The sequence below is a fragment of the Felis catus genome, chromosome A2, assembly GCF_018350175.1.
Source record: "Felis catus isolate Fca126 chromosome A2, F.catus_Fca126_mat1.0, whole genome shotgun sequence".
Taxonomy (NCBI): Eukaryota; Metazoa; Chordata; class Mammalia; order Carnivora; family Felidae; genus Felis; species Felis catus.
In genome coordinates, this window is record NC_058369.1 from 85,325,947 (window position 1) to 85,349,337 (window position 23,391).

At 37.6% G+C, this 23,391-nt stretch overlaps 1 protein-coding gene across 1 annotated transcript in view; it reads right to left on the reverse strand.

Moving 5' to 3' along the window:
* The window catches only part of SEMA3C (semaphorin 3C), a 182,808-nt gene that overhangs the window by 47,650 nt on the left and 111,767 nt on the right, over nucleotides 1-23,391 (reverse strand). The window contains exons 9-12 of the mRNA XM_045052314.1: nucleotides 22,892-23,006; nucleotides 14,833-14,902; nucleotides 12,922-13,066; nucleotides 3,514-3,736 (exon numbers count right to left, since the gene is read on the reverse strand). Of these exons, the coding sequence (XP_044908249.1) occupies nucleotides 3,514-3,736; nucleotides 12,922-13,066; nucleotides 14,833-14,902; nucleotides 22,892-23,006 (553 nt within the window). The remainder of the gene's footprint in view (nucleotides 1-3,513; nucleotides 3,737-12,921; nucleotides 13,067-14,832; nucleotides 14,903-22,891; nucleotides 23,007-23,391) is intronic.

Consider the following 23,391-nt stretch of genomic DNA (forward strand, 5'->3'; position numbering starts at 1 on the left):
AGTTATGAATTCACTTCATTATATGAGTAGCAATGTATACAGTCATGATATTCAATTCATCTTGACAAATATTTATTGAGCTTACCAGGCACTGTGATATGCCTAGAGAGATTACATATCAAGGACAAACAGAACCTTGAAAGGAATGTGTGGTAAGAATACAAATATGGGAGACTTGATTAAGAGTCTGAGAGTTTGAGAGTCTTAGGAGTGGATAAGTTGAGTTTGAAGCATGATGTTTGAAATGTTAAGGAGTTATACAATCTGTGTTCTCTAAAAGTAAGATGTAAATCAACAACACAGGTGTTGGTGGGGATGTGGAAATAAAGGAACATGCGATGCACTATTGGTGAGAATGTAAACTGGCAGAAAACGGTGTGGAGTTTCCTCAAAAATTTGAAAATAGAACTACCCTATGAGCCAGCAATTGCACTACAGGATATTTACCTAAAGAATACAAAAACACTAATTCAAAAAGATACATGCACCCCTATGTTTATAGCAGCATTATTTGCAATAGCCAAGATATGGAAGCAGCCCAAGTGTCTATCAAGTGATGAATGGATTTGCATACACACACACACACACACACACACACACACACACACACACACAATGGAATATTACTCAGCTATAAAAAAGAATGACACTTTGCTATTTGCAACAATGTGGAGCTAGAGAGTATAATGCTAAACAAAATAAGTCAGACCGAGAAAGATGAATACCATATGACTTCACTCATATGTGGACTTTAAGAAACAAAACAAAAAAAGCAAAGAAAACTAGAGACAGAGTCAAAGCAAGAAACAGAATTTTAATTATAGAAAACAATCTTATGGTTACCAGAGGGGAGGTGAGCGAGGGGATGGGTGAAATAGGTGATGGGGCTTAATGAGTGTACTTGCTGTGATGAGCACAGGGTGATGAATGGAGGTGCTGAATCCCTATATTGTACACCTGAAACTTTAACACTGCATGTTAACTAACTGGAATTAAAGACTTTTAAAAAAATTAAAATATAATAATAAAATAAAATACAAAAAAAAATAAGATGGGGTGCCTGGGTGGCTCAGTCGGTTAAGCGTCCGACTTCGGCTCAGGTCATGATCTCACAGTCCGTGAGTTCGAGCCCCACTTCGGGCTCTGTGCTGACAGCTCAGAGCCTGGAGCCTGCTTCAGATTCTGTGTCTCCCTCTCTCTCTGACCCTCCCCCGTTAATGCTCTGTCTCTCTCTGTCTCAAAAATAAATAAAACATTAAAAAAATTTTAAAAAAAGATGTAAATGCAAATATTGAGCTCTGGAAATGGCAATGACTAGAGATATACATTTGGGATTTGTTTGTACATAATGGAAAATTAAAAGCACATGAATAAATGAGATGGCTAAAGAATATGTAAAAAGAAGAGGACTGTGGACAGAGCCTTCGGGAATACCTATGCTCACCAGCCGGAGGAAGCTAGGCTAATGAAGGAAACAGAACTGCCAGGGAAAGAGGGGAGGTATATTACTTGTGGCCGAAGCAGCAGGTAAAGAGAGATTCTGCAATACCACGTGATGCGAAGAGAAAAGGGAAGCACTTCATTGGTTTAAGGTCATTGGATTTTCTTATGAGGCCACTGAACACCTCGGCAAAATCGGCAGAACAGCAGGGATGGCAACAGGTGGAGGTGTTGTCTAGTTTTGTATCCTGGTGTAAGGTTTCCAAGCCAAAGATATAGTAGAGAATGAAATGAACAAATAAAGCGAATAAGAAAATAAGTGATAAAGAAAGGTCCTGGAGATAGCAGGAAAGGGTAAAATTGAGAACACTGAAGAATGATTCATCTGGGAAGGAAGGATTATTTCTCAGGGCAAGCAAAGCGAGGATCTGTAAAAACACAGATACGTCCAGGTGTGAAGCAGGATGCCAAATAGTACATGTCAGCAGATTCTTGCCCTCAGACCAATACAAACTGAAATTACATGAGACTAAAAGATTCAGATCTGGGTTTTAAGTGTAAGAACAAAATAAGAACTTCATAAGAAAGGCACACTTTGAAAGTAGTATTTAGCCAAGAAAAAACATCCACATCTTAAACTGATTGAAGCCTGAAAGCTCAAAATACATATTGCACAACTGCATATCTGTTTTTTTAAAAAAATGTTTAGTTATTTATTTTTGAGAAAGAGAGAGAAAGAGAGCAGAGGAGGGGCAGAGAGAAAGGGAGAGACAGAGAATCCCAAGCAGACTCCATGCTGTCAGCACAGAGTCTGACACAGGGCTTCAATTGACAAACCGTGAGTCATGACCTGAGCTAAAATCAACAGTTGTATACTTAACAGACTGAGCTACCCAGGCACCCCCGCACCACAGCACATCTTACAAAACAGGTTTACAGACACATTTGAGATCTATTCCTGAAACTAGTAGAGAAATTACCTAATTTCATGAAGTAGCTCTGATATTATAGGTAAAGAGATTTCATCACTTCCTGCAAGGTAGTCAGGAATGTTTGAAAGATGTTAATTACTGCCTGTCAAACTAGTTTTTTTCTCTAGAGTAGTGGTTCTCAAAGTTTAGTGTATATCAAGTTACCTGGAGGGCTTGTTAAAACACAGACGCTGGGTCTTATCCCTAGAGTTCTTGGACTAGAGCCTGAAACTGTATTTCTAACAAGTTCTTGGGTTATACTGATTTTGTTGGTCTGCGGACCACATTTTGAGAACTCCTGCTACAAGGTCAGCCATTCCACATTCGTGTAGGTCTACAAACAAGAGTATTTTTCACTCAACTAGTCAATTAAAGTAAATTGGCAAACTACAATTGTGAATGTATTAAAATACTACCATTAAAATACATATTAAAATACTACCATTTAAAAAAAACTATATTTGTTATTAAATTCACTTTTAAATGTTATCTAGAACCATCTACCATTATCATTATCACTGGAAAATGACTCCGTGTAGTTATTAAAAAGTTGCAGGGGCGCCTGGGTGGCTCTGCTGGTTAAGCATCTGACTTTGGCCCAGGTTGTGGTCTTGCAGTTCATGGGTTCGAGTCCCCCAATGGGCTCTGCACTGGTAGTGTGGAGCCTGCTTGGGACTTTCTCTCTCTCCCTCTCTCTCTCTCTCTCTCTCTCTCTCTCTCTCTCTCTCAAAATAAATAAATTTAAAAAAATTTTAAAAAGTTGCAGAATTTGGTTCAGTTGAGAGAAACACTAACCCATGGTTAAAAGCCTTCCCATACTTTCATTCAGCTCATAATTATTATATTTCACTATAGTATGTGCCAGGGACTCTTCTAGGTGCTTTACATATATTATTCCACTAGTTACTCATAATAACCCTATACAGTAATTTGTTTTATTAACTCCGTTTTACAGATGTGGTAACAGGCATTGAGACATTAAATACCTCAGTGAGAATCAGACAGAAATACCATTGGAGTCTCTCTGATTCCAATATTATGGTCCTGACCTATTATGCTCTTTGACTACACATTAAAGTATAGTTTGAGCTCAAATACTTACCTGTTCCGAGAAACAGGACGTGGTATCTACCATCAGCAGCATTCACTCGATCCACAGCTATCTTTGTGTACTTATAGTCAGTGCCTATACGAACAATCAGAGGTCTTCTGTGGATTGGGTAGATAGAATTGTACATGAGAGGATGGTTCCGAATAAAAGTGACAACGTCATCTGGGAACTCCTTAGTGGTCCGCATATTGGGTGTAAATGCTCCTCCTGGGCACTAACAAAATATTTTAAAAAGAACCAAATTAGTAAATAGTTACTTCCTTTTAGTAATAACCAAAAGACCTCCGCTTTTCAAAATATTTAGAAGCTCAAGTTGTTGTAAGCACAGATCCTCCTTGACTTACAATTATGGGTTTAAATTCTGATAAACCCATCATAAATTGAAAATACTGTAATTTAAAAATGCATTTGATACACTTAGCCTACCAAACATCATAGCTGAGCTGAGCTCACCTTAAACGTGCTCAGAACACATACATTACCCTACAATTAGAGAAAATCATGTAACACAAAGCTTGTTTATACTAAAGTGTTGAATAGCTCATGTAATTTTTTGACTGAACTAAGAGTGAAACACAGAATGGCTGTAAGTGTATGGGTTGTTGACCTTTGTGATCACAAGACTGGGGGTTGCGGCTCGCTGCCCTACCCAGCATCCAGAGAGGAGAAATCACTAGCCTCGGAAAAGATCAAAATTAAGTATTCAAATTACAGCTTCTGCTGAATTTGTATTGTTTCTGGATCATTGTAAAGTCAAAAAACCGTAAGATGAGCCATCATATTTGCTACTCATTGAGGAGAAAACAACATGACTATATATACAACTATCTATAGCAAATGAATTAAAAAAGTATACAATTTGACCACTTGAACAAGGCTAAGTCCACTTATCTTACTCCATTTGTTTTTGGAGAGCAGTTGATGCCGTTTTATATATAACTTTTTATCCTTCCCATCTGTCACTTTTCTATTCCTATTCTTGCCAGTGACAGTGTTGTTAGGGGTGGGGGGGCACACTTGTGGATATAATCTAGTACTATCACTGGTTAAAACAGGTTATCATTATCAGATTCAATCAAAATTGAATTCAATACAAGAGTTTTATTCCATATGATTCTTCCCTCCCCAAAGAGGGATCTCTGAAGTTAGAACTTGGATTGGATGTGGAAAATGAGAACTGATAATTCCCTTCTAGAAAAGATTGCTATGACTTCCATTAATCTTTGAATAAAATTCCAATCCCTTAGCATGGTCTCTAAGCTCCTATATGTCTGGCTTTCATCTACCATTCCCAAAGTACCTCTTGCTCTTCTTCAGTCTCAAGCATGCTCCCGCTCCAGAACTTTGACACTGGCTATACCCATTTGGAACGCTCTTCTCCCTATAACTCCACTCTGAACCTCATTCAGTTCTCAGTTCAAAAGTTACTTCTTTAAAGGTAACACATATAAAAATAGTTCCCCATCTCCATCTCTACTTTCTATCTCCTTAACCAGCTTTATTTTTCTTCACAGCTCTACTTACCTAACTGTATATTATATATTTGTTGTTTGTATGTCTATTGTTTGTTTCTCCCTCTGGAATGTAAGGTATGTATTAACCTGAACTGGGTATATTTTGTTCATCGTTTCACTCTCAGAGCTACAACACAGCTGATAAAGAGTAGATATTCAACAAAGAGCAGTTTATTGAGAGAATTACTCTATTACATCTGGCATTCAATTTTGGTGCAGGGGCTGTATGAAACAAGAGCTTCAGTTCTGGCCAGGAGAGGAAAGATTCAGAGCATCAAGGTCAAAGAGGCAGCTAGACAGCAATAATAACTGAAAAGGGACTGCTGGACAGCTTTAGCAGTTCTGGAAAGAGCGCATGACAAGGGCTTCTGGGGAGAAGATTCCATTTATAGGGTATCTGAGGCCAAGCTCAGGGGCGGGCTGGGTGCTTCTGAAGCTTGGAACTCAAACTTATCCACTAATAGGATCCAAGTGTTAAGTTATACAAGCAAAGCTGTTGGTATAATCTTTAACACATACAAACATTATTTGTGTAACCCTATTAAATAAATACCTGTCAATATTTCTACTTTTAGAAACAAAAAAATATTTAGTCATATTTTCTTGAAAAAGACCATTTCTTTTCTAGTTTTCATTTATTCCCTTTAGAGAGGTACAAGGTAAAAAGAAATCAACAAAGCAAACTTTCTGATCAATAGCAAATCTATGGCAAACAGTAGGATGGAATGGGTCAGTAACATACTGGAAAGTTATACTTTTTCTTTTTTTTAAATTTTTTTTATTTAATGTTTTTATTTATTTTGGGGACAGAGAGAGACAGAGCATGAGCAGGGGAGGGGCACAGAGAGAGGAGACACAGAATCTGAAGTGGGTTCCAGGCTCTGAGCTGTCAGCACAGAGCTCGATGCAGGGCTCGAACTCACGGACTGTGAGATCATGACCTGAGCCGAAGTCGGAGGCTTAACTGACTGAGCCACCCAGGTGCCCCAAGTTATGCCTTTTCAAGAGTGGCAATGAACACTCATTTCTAGCTGATTGCTCCTATGCAGGAATACATCCTGGTGTGGCCAGATTTCAACAGAAGATAGAAATGTGGAATTTTATGTGAAATCTGCCAAAATTTTAATGTTAATTCAATATAAAAAGAGAAAAAATAACTTTAGGGGTCTCCCAAAACATGGTGATCTCTAGGTTAAACCCTTGCAACAACTTTCCCACAACGTTAGTGCCTCTGGACCAGCATCCTTGGGCAGACTCACATTTGCAAATAACTCTCAGCAAATTATAATGTTGCCTCACTCATTTAGACTCTATCATACTGAATGCAATTTTTTGACTCACTTTGACCAGTTAACGTTACTAGAACTTTTTACAGGACCAGTAAATACAGCTCTTTTTTTATAGAAAGGCACAAGGAGCAATTAAATGACTTCAGTAAGGAGAGATAATGAGGCAAATAATAAAACTAAGCCTCCCCGTTCATAATCCCATTAAGTAGACTTTCATCTGGGGCTCATGTGCTTTTCTTTTAGGAAAAAGCATTATATTTAAATATACATGTTTATAAATTGCCCACAAAAAAGACCAAATGAGGACAAAGAATTTCATTTGAGGGTATTCTAAACTGATGCATATGTTCCATACTTCTGAAAAGCGTAGAATTATGGGTGTTTTCTACCCTCATTCCACACACAAAGTGGAAAAAGGGAAATACATTGCTCACTGAATGAAAAAATGGAAAGACCAAATGCACGGGCAATTCAAATAGTTCCAGTTCCTCATAAAACACCACTAATTATGGTTTGCTAAGCTGAGATGTCTCTTTAAATATTTGCAAACATTCTCATTTGTAGGTTCCAGAAAGATCCAAAGTTAGCATATATTACTGAGCAATTTATATAATTTCCAGTTAACAATTTTCATGTGTGATAAGGTGATTAAATTAGAAGTGTCTGGTTTCTTGGCCTTACTTAATTGAAATTCGGTTAAAATTATGTTTCAGGTTCTCAAAACTGTAGTAACCCAAATAAATCAACTCACAACTCTAATCAGTTATTTTATATTCATTCAAATGTCCCCTATCTGGGACTTTTGTTTTATAGTCACAATGAACTTCTTGCTTAGAAACAAGCGTTTCCTGGTAGACTTTTATTTTCGAAATTAGCAAAGAATTCTTTTTGACAATAATTAATTTTTTCATTGATTCGTGGCACAAACTTTACAGATAAGACACAGGGTGAGTGAGAACAATGGTGACAAGAACAAAAATGGATGACCCTTTGCAGATTCTGTATCTGGACTTGCAAGTTTGCTCAGTGTAACATTACCAAATACAAATAAGATGCAACTAACTTATCCCTTGCCTTGTGATATGAGAAAGCATATGTACTAAAATCTCAAGATAAATATAACATCCACGTACTACCATAAAACAAAGCCTCTGTCCACAAATGAGGCTGGTGTCCCCCTCTTTAGAACGCTGATTTAGCTCTGCAAATTTTCATTAAGTAGTTTGGGTTAAACTTCAAGTTGTTTTTCTCCAGTTCTAGCATTCTGTTTATCAAGCAGTGACAGGCACTCCTTTTTTGAGTAAAGAAATTTTAAGTATTTTGATTACTAAAGTGCTGGGTGAAATGCTGGGAACAATAACAATGCCATGTTAAGGACGTATCAGCAATTGTCATCCTCACCTAATTTGCTTCCTATTTTTAGGTATTCTTGATGTCTTCCATCCTCTGATGCTCCTCACAAAGCACACCCATGATCCTAGTTTTCAATATTAATATATTGAATAGAATATCCATTCTTTGAACACATTCTTTAAATTTTTAATTTGGGGGGGGAGAGGCATAAACGGAGAGGTAGAGAGGGAATCCCAAGCAGGTTCTGCACTATAAGCATGGAGCCCAACACGGGGCTCAATCTCATGAACTGAGAGATCATGACCTGAGCCAAAATCAAGAGTCCAACACTTAACCGACTGATTTTATTCAAAAAGCATTTTGATGTGCCCAGTAGGAGACATAAGAATAAGAAGCTACCATTATCTTCTAGAAAGAAGTATTCTAGGGGCGCCTGGGTGGCGCAGTCGGTTAAGCGTCCGACTTCAGCCAGATCACGATCTCACGGTCTGTGAGTTCGAGCCCCGCGTCAGGCTCTGGGCTGATGGCTCGGAGCCTGGAGCCTGTTTCCGATTCTGTGTCTCCCTCTCTCTCTGCCCCTCCCCCGTTCATGCTCTGTCTCTCTCTGTCCCAAAAATAAATAAAAAAACGTTGAAAAAAAATTAAAAAAAAAAAGAAAGAAGTATTCTAGTAAGGAAGATGGGTATATTCAAAGCAAAATAACAATTAAGTCTTATAATAATTTAAGACAAACAAAATAAATAACAAATGTTGGTTTGTGATCAGTTGTCATATATGTTTAAGAGCAAATATTTTTTAAATGAATTCAGAATACTAGAGAACTTAAGGGTTTCAGAGTTGGTGAAAGGTTTAAAGATAGGATAAAAATGTTGGAATATTTAAGGAACTATAATTCCTGAGGCACTGCTGGGTCATAGAGCACAAAGTAGAAGAAGGAGGTAGGAGTTGAGATTAAAGACTGGAAAATAAAAGCAAAACTAGCCAGAGAAGGAGAGACTGACATGGTCAAGAGGAACTTGACCTAACACTTGAAAGATGAGTGATATATGGATAAATACATGGACATTTGGCATTCCAGAATCTGGGTTAGTTTCTGGCATTGATCTCTGAAACTTGTATTCTGAGAGAAAGTGATCCCCTTGCTGAAACCCTTGGTAGTCTAGGCCCTTTATTTGAAGCCTAAAGAATTACATAGTTGAAGACTTGTACTTTTATGCACCAGTTGGTCCTCATTCTATTTGCATTTATCCTCCATTGCCAACAAGACTGCTCTGCTCCAGTCCTATTAGCTCATACAGAGCTTCTAGAAGGACTTATTAATTTCTATCTTTGCCTTATAATGTAAGCTGAAACATCCTTCCTTCCTAACCCAAATTATCCAGATCCAACTGCCTTCAGGTCCAGCTCAGTCTCTCATTGTTTATATGCCTTCTCTAGAGAAGGCTGTCCCATGGCAGTCTTTCTGTCCTCTGGACTTCAATAATATTTATTGTCTATTTTATTCATGTGTCTTGAATAATGATATGAAACAACATATAATGAATTTTTCATGTCTATATGCCTTATGTATTTTATTTTATTGTAAACTTTCTTCACAGTATTTTAAACATCCTTGAAGAATAGAAATATTTCTAATGTAAGAACCATGAAAAGATGCATGGAATCAACACAAGTGCCAGCAATAAAGTTCTTTTTTCTTGCCAACATTAACTAGGTGGGTCATGAAGTTTCTGTGTTCTTTTGCTGCACCAGGTACCAGACCTGTAAAGCATAATGATTAAAGCAGATGGTTCTGGTCCACTTATAAACAGATATTAAAACAGAACACTTTTATTAGGTTCTGCTTAACAAGATAGTATAAGCAAAACAATTTTCTACAGAAGCTTTATACACGTTGCAACAGAATAATGTAATATGTTAGCTCAGCCACAGAGAGAATCTGCAGTCTTTGGCTGCCCTTTGCAACATACCAAAGGTGTCTTGTTTCTTCCACAAACTTGAATCACTTATGGAAAAACATTATGACACAATTGGCAGGATTCTTCCCACTGACTTGTGCTTGCTAGTTGGGGCAGTTTGCTAACATAGCTATCCACCCTGCTTTAAAAGAATCACCTACAAGGAACATTAGAATGAGGGTATACAATTTCTGCCCCTGTCATTTCTTTAAGAATTCAGTCATGTATTTATGAGGTTGACCTGGCAACTGAACTACTGTGTAGGAAAATTAAATACAGCAATGACAGTTGATTCTTCATTGGGAGGTCTTCAGAAGCAACATTTTTAACCCGAGAGAAGAGGGAATGCTTTGGGTCACTTGGCTGTAGGTCTTCTGGCTACATCAGTGGGATATTAAACCCTGGAAGCCCAGGGAAGAGACAGACACTGGCCACTCTGAGTCACACAGCTGAGACTTCATGGTGTGTTGTTCAGTGAAGGGTGGAGGGACTAAATCTGGGAGGTTTGCTTTTCCAGAAGGAGTTCCAGAGGTCTTCCTCCACCCTGCCTCTTTTACTCCCTAAGGATCACTCATCTGACAATTTTTTTATTTAAGGGAGCTGCTCTGGTCTCAACACCAGATGTAAGAAACCACATTATAGAAATATGTCTCAAGTACCGACTACTCCCTTTATTTCACGGAGTCAGCTCCAGATGTGTGTTACTAAGCCCTGGCTTATACCACACTGCTTTACAACAGAAAAAACATGCTTATTCTTAGCAGCTTGGAAAGAGTGAAAAGTGGGACTGTTAGCAGAATTTTCTAATTTAGCATTGGCTTACTTTGTTTCAATAAAAGGGTTTATCTATTCCCACATTTTATGTAGAATAATCGCTATTCAACATGAATGGTTTTCTCACTATGATTCCTGAGAGTCCTTTTGAGCTGCCATTCCGGTGAAGTCTGACAAGGGTTGGGAACAGAGGTGGCTTTTCTTCAGGAAAAACAAAACAAACCCCTCACTTGTAATAGTCATCAATTTCCATACTGTAACTACTCTCACCATGCTAATCTCAAGTTACTACTGGGAATCCCTACTTGAGAGGAGGCAAGGTGTACACAATCTGTTCTGTAAACTGGATACAGAGTAGCTCCGACCCAAACTCATTGAGGCTCTGGGGCTTCAGACCTGATTCAATTAGCATGGCTCTCTTTTATCAATCTTATTGGTTTATCTGAGAAATGTATCTTAAGGATATACTTGGAGGAAAGTAGAATTTTTTGAGTTCACAAACCACCCGTTCCTTGACTAATCCCACATGTGTGTTGCAAAAAAGAATAATTAATGGAAGCATATTCTATCACAACCTCCCGTTAATTTTCTGTATTAAGATGAAGCAACGACTTGGTCAACTTCAAATAGCAAGTAATCCTCAAAACTAACATTTATCTCTGAATAGGTTATCAGTGAGTCCCCTGGAAATGAATGAAGGGCACTGAATGAAATAACAAGAGCCATGAGTTATAATGGAATTTGAAAGTGGTTCAGCTCCCCCTTCTGTTGTATAATCTTTGCTCCTTACCCAACCCACCTCAAGTTGAGATACCCTGAGATTGATACATCTGTTGATATTTTCCTTGTGTTATACAAAATCATTAAGTACTTTTTCCACTTTCTGTTGAGCTATGGGCATCAAAGAGAGATCATTTAAAAGGGGATAGATTGTGAATTGTATAATAGGACTTCATCCCCAGCCATGATTAAGTGTGGCTCTTCAAAATTTAATTGTTTCACAGGTAAGGAGCAATGATGATAATCTTTAATTAAAAGTTAATTATTCCTATCAACCACACATTTAAGATGATGAAAAAATAAAGGACTGAATAATACATTGCAAATAAACTCTAAGAATAACACAAAAAATAAATTATCAATTAACAAATAGTTATGTGGGATGAATATCTAAAAGCATATTGGCAGAGGGAACTTCATAACTAAGGAAAAAGGAAAAAGAAACATTTTAAGAAAATAATATTCTAACAAACATCTTTTGATTATTTTCCATAAAATCATTCTTCTCTACTCACATCCACCCTATTTTATAATTATAACCATACTATGAAACTGAAAATATAAGAAAATTATGTTTCCTATGAAAGTCCATTGAAAATCATATTCCTCTTGATTGTTTCCTCTCAGGGTACCATATGACATTTTATAGAAACAAAAACTAAATAATATTCTAGAATTCAATAAAGCATTATAATGCGCCAAATGAAAAATAAATAGTAGGACTGTGATCATTGTAGTGCTGGAAAAAGTTCAATTCCAATTGGTCAGTGCACTGTCTGCAGCTGGAAAGGTTAGCTTTCAACGTACTCCTTAATACTTCTGGTATTACAAAACATGGATATACCTGTATACCTCAAAACTGTAGAGTTTACAAATATTTTACTGAACTAGAATATCACTTTCATCGTGTTTATTTATACATACTATTTCTTTCTTTGAGAAATATACAACATATAATTTTAAATATATCCCTTACAATGGAAAGATCTACATATGATTTATCTGTAACTTAATTCTCATGTGGTTATTCCTTTATTAAAATAGGTAACATTCCTTAATATGAGGAAGGGCTGTGTGAAAAGCATTAAAATTCTTTCAGGATGCCGCCAAAATGTTAATAATTTCCAAACTATGGCTTTATGACAATAAAATTAGGAAAATATCTCTGCCATGTCTAACATATCCAGTTGCCTTCAAATCTAAAAGAGATTTTATTAGCAATAGTACTTAGAAAAATTTGTGGAGAGTGCTATACTATACCATATTTGTAAAATACCAAATCTGAGAACCCATAACCTGAAAAATTACAATAAGTGAATCATTAAGTCAGTAAATATATATATATATATATATATATATATATATATATTTACACATATATATTGCATATATATACATATATACACACACACACATATATATGTGTGTGTATTTATTTTTGAGAGACAGAGACAGAGCATGAGCTGGAGAGGGGCAGAGAGAGAGGAGACAAAGAATCTGAAGCAGGCTCCAGGCTCTGAGCTGTCAGCACAGAGCCCGATGCAGTGCTTGAACCCATGAACAGTGGGATCATGACCTGAGCTGAAGTCAGATGCTCAACTGACTGAGCCACCCAGGCTCCCTTCGATTATATTTAATAAACATCAACATGATATCATATCCTGGTAAGTTATATATATATATATGTTTTTTAAAAAGCAAAATAACAAATAAATTTTCCTAGATACTTACAGTTCCAGGGCGAGGATACGGAATTCTACCCTGATAGGAGATCAGCTGATGATTGGGCCCTTCTTTATGGGCAAAAGGCCCATTAAACACAGTCTGTATATCAGATAAATGATACACACACACTGCTGATCCTTTAAAAACTGAGCTAAAAAAAGAAACAGAAAGAGATCCATTTTCTTATTTTTTTTAACTTCTAAATACAATTAAAAAAAACAGATGGCAAGGTTTGTGATGAAGAGTTGATAATTCATCATGGAAAAGTTGAACATTACAGTACACACTGTAAAGCTAAAAAATCTTCTCTCCTATTTTGAAATAAGCCATTGGTACATAAAGCATTAAAACATTTAATCCATTTTATGGAGGCAGTAGACAATAAGTTATAGAAGAGTTCTCAATGTTTCCAAAATATAGGACAAGTCAAAGAGTTTCTAACTAGTTTATCTTAACAACAAAAAATAAATTCATGATTTATTCAAAAATATGAATTTGAATTCTAAGTCACTGTCAATAAAATCTATCATAATTTAACTGAAAGAAATAAATCTCATTAAGAGAAAACTGTATTTCTTGGTCTTAAGATTATTTTAACGTGAGAATGTTCTCACATTTATCCTAAAGAGTAGTCAGAGAAGTCTAAGTTGTCATAATTTATGTATTTTCCTTGTTAATGACAAAAAAAAAAGAAAAACAAAAACAGTAAAGTCCAAAAAAAGTTCGTTACATTAACACCAATATAATCTCAGAGAATGTGTTTGGATCCTTACTAAAAACTATTTCTGTTGTCACTAAGGCAGATTGACTGAAACAAACATTTCTCTGACTTACATATATCTCTTAAATTAGATGCCTAAGGGAAAACTTAGATGCTCATTGAAAAAAAAAAGATGTGTTATTAATCATTAGCACTGCTGCTCAGAAATGACAATTATGAATTTTTCAAAAGACTATTGGTGTTGGGGAAAACAATAACTGTAGAAATATTTTTTTGAAACAAACATTTTCTTCTGAAGAATTTGGTTCTTTTCACTTAGTTCACTTATTTCTGAGTTAACTCAAGACCACTTTCTCTTTTAGAACACGAGTTAAACTGCTCATCCTGTAGGACATATTTTTACATATTTTATAGGGCAAATGTAAATATGACATATAATCAATATCTTTGTGATTTTATTTTTCCTTGAATGGACCATTACAGTTTACAATTATGCTGTGCTTGCCCTGCTAAAGAAGAGTGCTAAAATCTTCAAATTTTTGTTTTTTGGTTGGTTTTCTAATAAAAGGCACAGATTACATTTCGCATTGGCCCTGCTATCACTTGGGTACTGTGCTGCCTTCTGAGTAACATACTCAGTGTAAAATAATTAAACACAAATATATCTAGGAAAAGGTGAGAAGACGGCAAGTTGTATTGAAATATATGAAAATTAGAATTGGACATCCCAGAGAAGTTAGAAGACATTAAACCTATTTTCCAGTATATGAAATACTGCCATATGGGACATGGAAACTAGTGCACTATTTTATTAGTTTCCAGTCATCATTTTAGATTGCTCCGGAAGTAAAACTCATTTTAGTAGAAATACCAAAAGTTTTAGGTGAATCATGGATCTTCAAACTACTTCCTTAAAACAAAATATCTTATATACTTTATTCCTACATTATAATTCATATTTTCCTTTCTTTGAGAAAAATAGCATATAATCATTATAAATACTCTGTACAAAACCATTTTGAAAGTATTAGTTCAGCTTGAACATATTTTGGTCACCAGGCAAAAGTAATAAAACAGGATGGTTATATCCTGAATGCTTTGTAAAATTAAAAACTGAAAACAATGTTTTGTAAAAATTACTGTCATTTAGTGAAGTTTATTGTTTAACACATAAGCTGTAATTGTTTAATAATTACCTTGATGTTGTAAAAATGCCATACACTAGTGTTGTCCTTGGGTTATCAGTTTCCAGCAGAAACACATCCTCTATAAAAGGAAAATATCATTCTTTTAAAGTTCCCAAATATTAACCATATTTTAAAAAAATTTACCCCAAGAAAATAATTTCAACTATGAAAAATATTATCGAGAAGCATATTCTGGCAGTATAATTATAATCTGGAAACAACTAAGTGAACCCAACGATAGGCACGTGGTAAAGTACATTAAATTAAATATCATACAAACACTATAGGGATGTATATAGACTGCAACCTTATGGAAACCATGCTAGTGAAGTAATATTAAGCGAAAAAGGTATAGTGGTATGTAATCTAGACTAGAATCATGTGAAAATCGTACAACTATATAACAGATTACAATAAGATTACCAGTGAGTATTTCTGGTTAGCAGAGCTATATTTTCCTATCTTCTTTTGTATGCATTTTCTAAATATCCTTTAAAGATAACATAATAGTTTTTTTAAATTTAAAAAAGTATTACGTTCACAGTTTCTTTTTGACATAGGGTTGGAAGCTGGAATGTGGAAGAAAACTCAAAGCGACTTTTTTCCTTATATAAAAGAAGACTGTTTTGGCTTATGGTTAAAATTGCTAGTGACAGGGAAACTGTTGGAGAGGTTTGCAAGATGGCGGCTTAGGAGGACGCTGGGCTCACCGCACGTCCTGCTGATCACTTAGATTCCACCTACACCTGCCTAAATAACCCAGAAAACCGCCAGAGGATTAGCAGAACGGAGTCGCCGGAGCCAAACGCAGACGAGAGGCCCACGGAAGAGGGTAGGAGGGCGGCCAGGCGGTGCGCGCTCCACAGACTGGCGGGAGGGAGCCGGGGCGGAGGGGCGGCTCGCTGGCCAAGCAGAGCCCCCTAGTCTGGCTTGCAAAAGCGGGGGGCCTGACGGACTGTGTTCCCACAACAAGCGCGACTTAGCGTCTGGGAGGTCATAAGTTAACAGCTCTGCTCGGAAAGCGGGAAGGCTGGAGGACAAAGGGAGGGAGGGCTGCTGAGCCCCCGGATGACAGAGCTCAGTTTGGTGGGGAACAAAGGCGCTCGCCAGCGCCATCTCCCCCGCCCATCCCCCAGCCAAAATCCCAAAGAGAACCAGTTCCTGCCAGGGAACTTGCTCGCTCCGCGCAAACACCCAACTCTGTGCTTCTGCGGAGCCAAACCTTCGGCAGCGGATCTGACTCCCTCCCGCTGCCACAGGGCCCCTCCTGAAGAGGATCACCTAAGGAGAAGCAAGCTAAGCCTGCCCCTCCTGCCCCCGTGCACCTTGCCTACCCACCCCAGCTAATACGCCAGATCCCCAGCATCACAAAGCCTGGCAGTGTGCAAGTAGCCCAGACGGGCCACGCCACCCCACAGTGAATCCCGCCCCTAGGAGAGGGGAAGAGAAGGCACACACCAGTCTGACTGTGGCCCCAGCGGTGGGCTGGGGGCAGACATCAGGTCTGACTGCGGCCCCGCCCACCAACTCCAGTTATACACCACAGCACAGGGGAAGTGCCCTGCAGGTCCTCACCACGCCAGGGACTATCCAAAATGACCAAGCAGAAGAATTCCCCTCAGAAGAATCTCCAGGAAATAACAACAGCTAATGAGCTGATCAAAAAGGATTTAAATAATATAACAGAAAGTGAATTTAGAATAATAGTCATAAAATTAATCGCTGGGCTTGAAAACAGTATACAGGACAGCAGAGAATCTCTTGCTACAGAGATCAAGGGACTAAGGAACAGTCACAAGGAGCTGAAAACGCTTTAAACGAAATGCATAACAAAATGGAAACCACCACAGCTCGGCTTGAAGAGGCAGAGGAGAGAATAGGTGAACTAGAAGATAAAGTTATGGAAAAAGAGGAAGCTGAGAAAAAGAGAGATAAAAAAATCCAGGAGTATGAGGGGAAAATTAGAGAACTAAGTGATACACTAAAAAGAAATAATATACGCATAATTGGTATCCCAGAGGAGGAAGAGAGAGGGAAAGGTGCTGAAGGGGTACTTGAAGAAATAATAGCTGAGAACTTCCCTGAACTGGGGAAGGAAAAAGGCATTGAAATCCAAGAGGCACAGAGAACTCCCTTCAGACGTAACTTGAATCGATCTTCTGCACGACATATCATAGTGAAACTGGTAAAATACAAGGATAAAGAGAAAATTCTGAAAGCAGCAAGGGGTAAACGTACCCTCACATATAAAGGGAGACCTATAAGACTCGTGACTGATCTCTCTTTTGAAACTTGGCAGGCCAGAAAGAATTGGCACGAGATTTTCAGGGTGCTGGACAGAAGAAATATGCAGCCAAGAATCCTTTATCCAGCAAGTCTGTCATTTAGAATAGAAGGAGAGATAAAGGTCTTCCCAAACAAACAAAAACTGAAGGAATTTGTCACCACTAAACCAGCCCTACAAGAGATCCTAAGGGGGACCCTGTGAGACAAAGTCCCAGAGACATCACTACAAGCATAAAACATACAGACATCACAATGACTCTAAACCCGCATCTTTCTATAATAACACTGAATGTAAATGGATTAAATGCGCCAACCAAAAGACATAGGGTATCAGAATGGATAAAAAAACAAGACCCATCTATTTGCTGTCTACAAGAGACTCATTTTAGACCTGAGGACACCTTTAGATTGAGAGTGAGGGGATGGAGAACTATTTATCATGCTACTGGAAGCCAAAAGAAAGCTGGAGTAGCCATACTTATATCAGACAAACTAGACTTTAAATTAAAGGCTGTAACAAGAGATGAAGAAGGACATTATATAATAGTTACAGGGTCTATCCATCAGGAAGAGCTAACAATTATAAATGTCTATGCGCCGAATACCGGAGCTCCCAAATATATAAAACAATTACTCATAAACATAAGCAACCTTATTGATAAGAATGTGGTAATTGCAGGGGACTTTAACACCCCACTTACAGAAATGGATAGATCATCTAGACACACGGTCAATAAAGAAACAAGGGCCCTGAATGAGACATTGGATCAGATGGACTTGACAGATATATTTAGAACTCTACATCCCAAAGCAACAGAATATACTTTCTTCTCGAGTGCACATGGAACATTCTCCAAGATAGATCATATACTGGGTCACAAAACAGCCCTTCATAAGTTTACAAGAATTGAAATTATACCATGCATACTTTCAGACCACAATGCTATGAAGCTTGAAATCAACCACAGAAAAAAGTCTGGAAAACCTCCAAAAGCATGGAGGTTAAAGAACACCCTACTAACGAATGAGTGGGTCAACCAGGCAATTAGAGAAGAAATTAAAAAATATACGGAAACAAATGAAAATGAAAATACAACAATCCAAACGCTTTGGGACGCAGCGAAGGCAGTCCTGAGAGGAAAATACATTGCAATCCAGGCCTATCTCAAGAAACAAGAAAAATCCCAAATACAAAATCTAACAGCACACCTAAAGGAACTAGAAGCAGAACAGCAAAGGCAGCCTAAACCCAGCAGAAGAAGAGAAATAATAAAGATCAGAGCAGAAATAAACAATATAGAATCTAAAAAAAACTGTAGAGCAGATCAACAAAACCAAGAGTTGGTGTTTTGAAAAAATAAACAAAATTGACAAACCTCTAGCCAGGCTTCTCAAAAAGAAAAGGGAGATGACCCAAATAGATAAAATCATGAATGAAAATGGAATTATTACAACCAATCCCTCAGAGATACAAACAATTATCAGGGAATACTATGAAAAATTATATGCCAACAATTTGGACAACCTGGAAGAAATGGACAAATTCCTGAACACTCACACTCTTCCAAAACTCAATCAGGAGGAAATAGAAAGCTTGAACAGACCCATAACCAGCGAAGAAATTGAATCGGTTATCCAAAATCTCCCAACAAATAAGAGTCCAGGACCAGATGGCTTCCCAGGGGAGTTCTACCAGACGTTTAAAGCAGAGATAATACCTATCCTTCTCAAGCTATTCCAAGAAATAGAAAGGGAAGGAAAACTTCCAGACTCATTCTATGAAGCCAGTATTACTTTGATTTCTAAACCAGACAGAGACCCAGTAAAAAAAGAGAACTACAGGCCAATATCCCTGATGAATATGGATGCAAAAATTCTCAATAAGATACTAGCGAATCAAATTCAACGGCATATAAAAAGAATTATTCACCATGATCAAGTGGGATTCATTCCTGGGATGCAGGGCTGGTTCAACATTCGCAAATCAATCAACGTGATACATCACATTAACAAAAAAAAAAGAGAAGAACCATATGATCCTGTCAATCGATGCAGAAAAGGCCTTTGACAAAATCCAGCACCCTTTCTTAATAAAAACCCTTGAGAAAGTCGGGATAGAAGGAACATACTTAAAGATCATAAAAGCCATTTATGAAAAGCCCACAGCTAACATCATCCTCAACGGGGAAAAACTGAGAGCTTTTTCTCTGAGATCAGGAACACAACAAGGATGCCCACTCTCACCGCTGCTGTTTAACATAGTGCTGGAAGTTCTAGCATCAGCAATCAGACAACAAAAGGAAATCAAAGGCATCAAAATTGGCAAAGATGAAGTCAAGCTTTCGCTTTTTGCAGATGAATGATATTATACATGGAAAATCCGATAGACTCCACCAAAAGTCTGCTAGAACTGATACAGGAATTCAGCAAAGTTGCAGGATACAAAATCAATGTACAGAAATCAGTTGCATTCTTATACACTAACAATGAAGCAACAGAAAGACAAATAAAGAAACTGATCCCATTCACAATTGCACCAAGAAGCATAAAATACCTAGGAATAAATCTAACCAAAGATGTAAAGGATCTGTATGCTGAAAACTATAGAAAGCCTATGAAGGAAATAGAAGAAGATTTAAAGAAATGGAAAGACATTCCCTGCTCATGGATTGGAAAAATAAATATTGTCAAAATGTCAATACTACCCAAAGCTATCTACACATTCAATGCAATCCCAATCAAAATTGCACCAGCATTCTTCTCGAAACTAGAACAAGCAATCCTGAAATTCATATGGAACCACAAAAGGCCTCGAATAGCCAAAGGAATTTTGAAGAAGAAGACCAAAGCAGGAGGCATCACAATCCCAGACTTTAGCCTCTACTACAAAGCTGTCATCATCAAGACAGCATGGTATTGGCACAAAAACAGACACATAGACCAATGGAATAGAATAGAAACCCCAGAACTAGACCCACAAACGTATGGCCAACTCATCTTTGACAAAGCAGGAAAGAACATCCAATGGAAAAAAGACAGCCTCTTTAACAAATGGTGCTGGGAGAACTGGACAGCAACATGAAGAAGGCTGAAACTAGACCACTTTCTCACACCATTCACAAAAATAAACTCAAAATGGATAAAGGACCTAAATGTGAGACAGGAAACCATCAAAATCTTAGAGGAGAAAGCAGGAAAAGACCTCTCTGACCTCAGCCGTAGCAATCTCTTACTCGACACATCCCCAAAGGCAAGGGAAGTAAAATCAAAAGTGAATTACTGGGACCTTATGAAAATAAAAAGCTTCTGCACAGCAAAGGAAACAACCAACAAAACTAAAAGGCAACCAACGGAATGGGAAAAGATATTCGCAAATGACATATCGGACAAAGGGCTAGTATCCAAAAGCTATAAAGAGCTCACCAAACTCCACACCCGAAAAACAAATAACCCACTGAAGAAATGGGCAGAAAACATGAATAGACACTTCTCTAGAGAAGACATCCGGATGGCCAACAGGCACATGAAAAGATGCTCAATGTCGCTCCTCATCAGGGAAATACAAATCAAAACCACACTCAGGTATCACCTCACGCCAGTCAGAGTGACCAAAATGAACAAATCAGGAGACTATAGATGCTGGAGAGGATGTGGAGAAACGGGAACCCTCTTGCACTGTTGGTGGGAATGCAAATTGGTGCAGCTGCTCTGGAAAGCAGTGTGGAGGTTCCTCAGAAAATTAAAAATAGACCTACCCTATGACCCAGCAATAGCACTGCTAGGAATTTACCCAAGGGATACAGGAGTACTGATGCATAGGGCCACTTGTACCCCAATGTTCATAGCAGCACTCTCAACAATAGCCAAATTATGGAAAGAGCCTAAATGTCCATCAACTGATGAATGGATAAAGAAATTGTGGCTTATATACACAATGGAATACTACGTGGCAATGAGAAAAAATGAAATATGGCCTTTTGTAGCAACGTGGATGGAACTGGAGAGTGTGATGCTAAGTGAAATAAGCCATACAGAGAAAGACAGATACCATATGGTTTCACTCTTATGTGGATCCTGAGAAACTTAACAGGAACCCATGGGGGAGGGGAAGGAAAAAAAAAAGAGGTTAGAGTGGGAGAGAGCCAAAACATAAGAGACTGTTAAAAACTGAGAACAAACTGAGGGTTGATGGGGGGTGGGAGGGAGGAAAGGGTGGGTGATGGGTATTGAGGAGGGCACCTTTTGGGATGAGCACTGGGTGTTGTATGGAAACCAATTTGTCAATAAATTTCATATATAAAAAAAAATTGCTAGTGACATTTTTACTTAATTGATAATTTGCCTAATAACAAAAAGTTTAAAGTATATTAAGGCAAAGACAAAGGTACAGATAGTAAGGCTCAGTACCACAGAACAGAACCTGGAAGTAGATTTCTGATAGGAAACCTCAGTGAATAATCAATTGTCACAATTACAAGAAAGGTCTGAATTTAGTAACATTTTTTGCAAATAAGATTCTTGCTGGGAAATGCAAAAAAAAAAAAATGTAACCCATTTTTATTGCTTACCTCTCAGATGATGAGGTAAAAAAAAATCTGAGAATAGCCAGTAGTTTACATTTTAATGGGTTAAAGCAAAATAAATGTCATTTCTAAAAGGCACTTAGTAAACATAACACTATGATGTGTATCAAGTTATTCCGATTAAAAAGAGAACTGTTTCTTGGTAGAAAGGAATCAGATCGTTAGTTCTTATTTGACCTGGTATAACTCTACTTATGTCACACATCCTGAAAGTCATTCATCTCAGGGTCACCCAAGAAGGGCTGATTAGAGTACAAATTTAATTTCCACCCTGAAATTTTCCCATCCAACCTTGATTTTGCTAATTAGCTATTAATAGTAAAAATATTTAGCTGTATTTGCATACAAACTGATTTCAAATCAGAATATTAGAATTTATTTTTATTTTTATTTTTTTTCAACGCTTTTTATTTATTTTTGGGACAGAGAGAGACAGAGCATGAACGGGGGAGGGGCAGAGAGAGAGGGAGACACAGAATCGGAAACAGGCTCCAGGCTCTGAGCCATCAGCCCAGAGCCCGACGCAGGGCTCGAACTCACGGACCGCGAGATCGTGACCTGGCTGAAGTCGGACACTTAACCGACTGCGCCACCCAGGCGCCCCAGAATATTAGAATTTAAATGCACATGAAATACACATTCTTTTAGAAAAACACAAATAGGGGCACCTGTGTGGCTCAGTTGGTTGAGCGTCCAACTTCGGCCCGGGTCATGATCTCGCTGTTTGTGGAGTTCGAGCCCCGCATCAGGCTCTGTGCTGGCAGCTCAGAGCCTGGAGCCTGCTTCGGATTCTGTCTCCCTCTCTCTCTGCCCCTCCCTGGCTCACACTCTGTCTGTCTGCCTCTCTCTCAAAAATAAAGCATTAAAAAAATTTTAGAAAAGCACAAATACATCATTACTCATTTGTCAATTACACAAGCACCTCTCTTTCTGTCTCTGTCATACACAGACACACACACTCATTCACATATCTTGGGTAATTCAGTGAAGTAAATGTTTCAGTAGTGCACTCAGGGGCAAAACAGATTTAAAAAGTACTTAAAGAAATTTATGAACAGTAAACAGATCATTCATTCAAATTGGCACATGATTTATGCTGAGAACATTCATGGAATATACATCCTCTGCAGAGGTTATTAAAATATATAAACTTTACAAACTCTTTTTCAAAAACATATTTCAATCTCAAATCCATGTACCTAATTCATCAAAGTATGTTTCTGGGCCATCTTCATCGGTTACAGAGCACACCAGCCTCGCTTTTAAGAAGGTCGTCCACTTGTTGACAAGGCTACGCAGACCTCCAGTGTCATTCTGAAACCATTTTGAAAACACATTTCAGATGGCTTAAATAAATACTAAAGTGTATTAAAAATTCATCTTAGATTTGTATATCTTGGGGAGTTGTTATAATCCGAAGCATGCAAATGTTAACTATATCTGCATATCGAAAAAAGAGGAATATTTAAGATTTATAGTGCTTTATAAAATAGCTATAGCTATGCAATGAATTTTCTCCAATATGGTATCAACTGAAAATTTTTCAAAGAGGAGTTTAATAAATATATGCCCTAAAGCTTTCTAAATTTAGCAATGTATGATGAAATACCTTTGAAATGTTATGGAGAAAATATAATTTAATTTGCCTTTTCTTGATAACTCATTGTCTTCAATATGAACATAAATTATTGTATGCAGT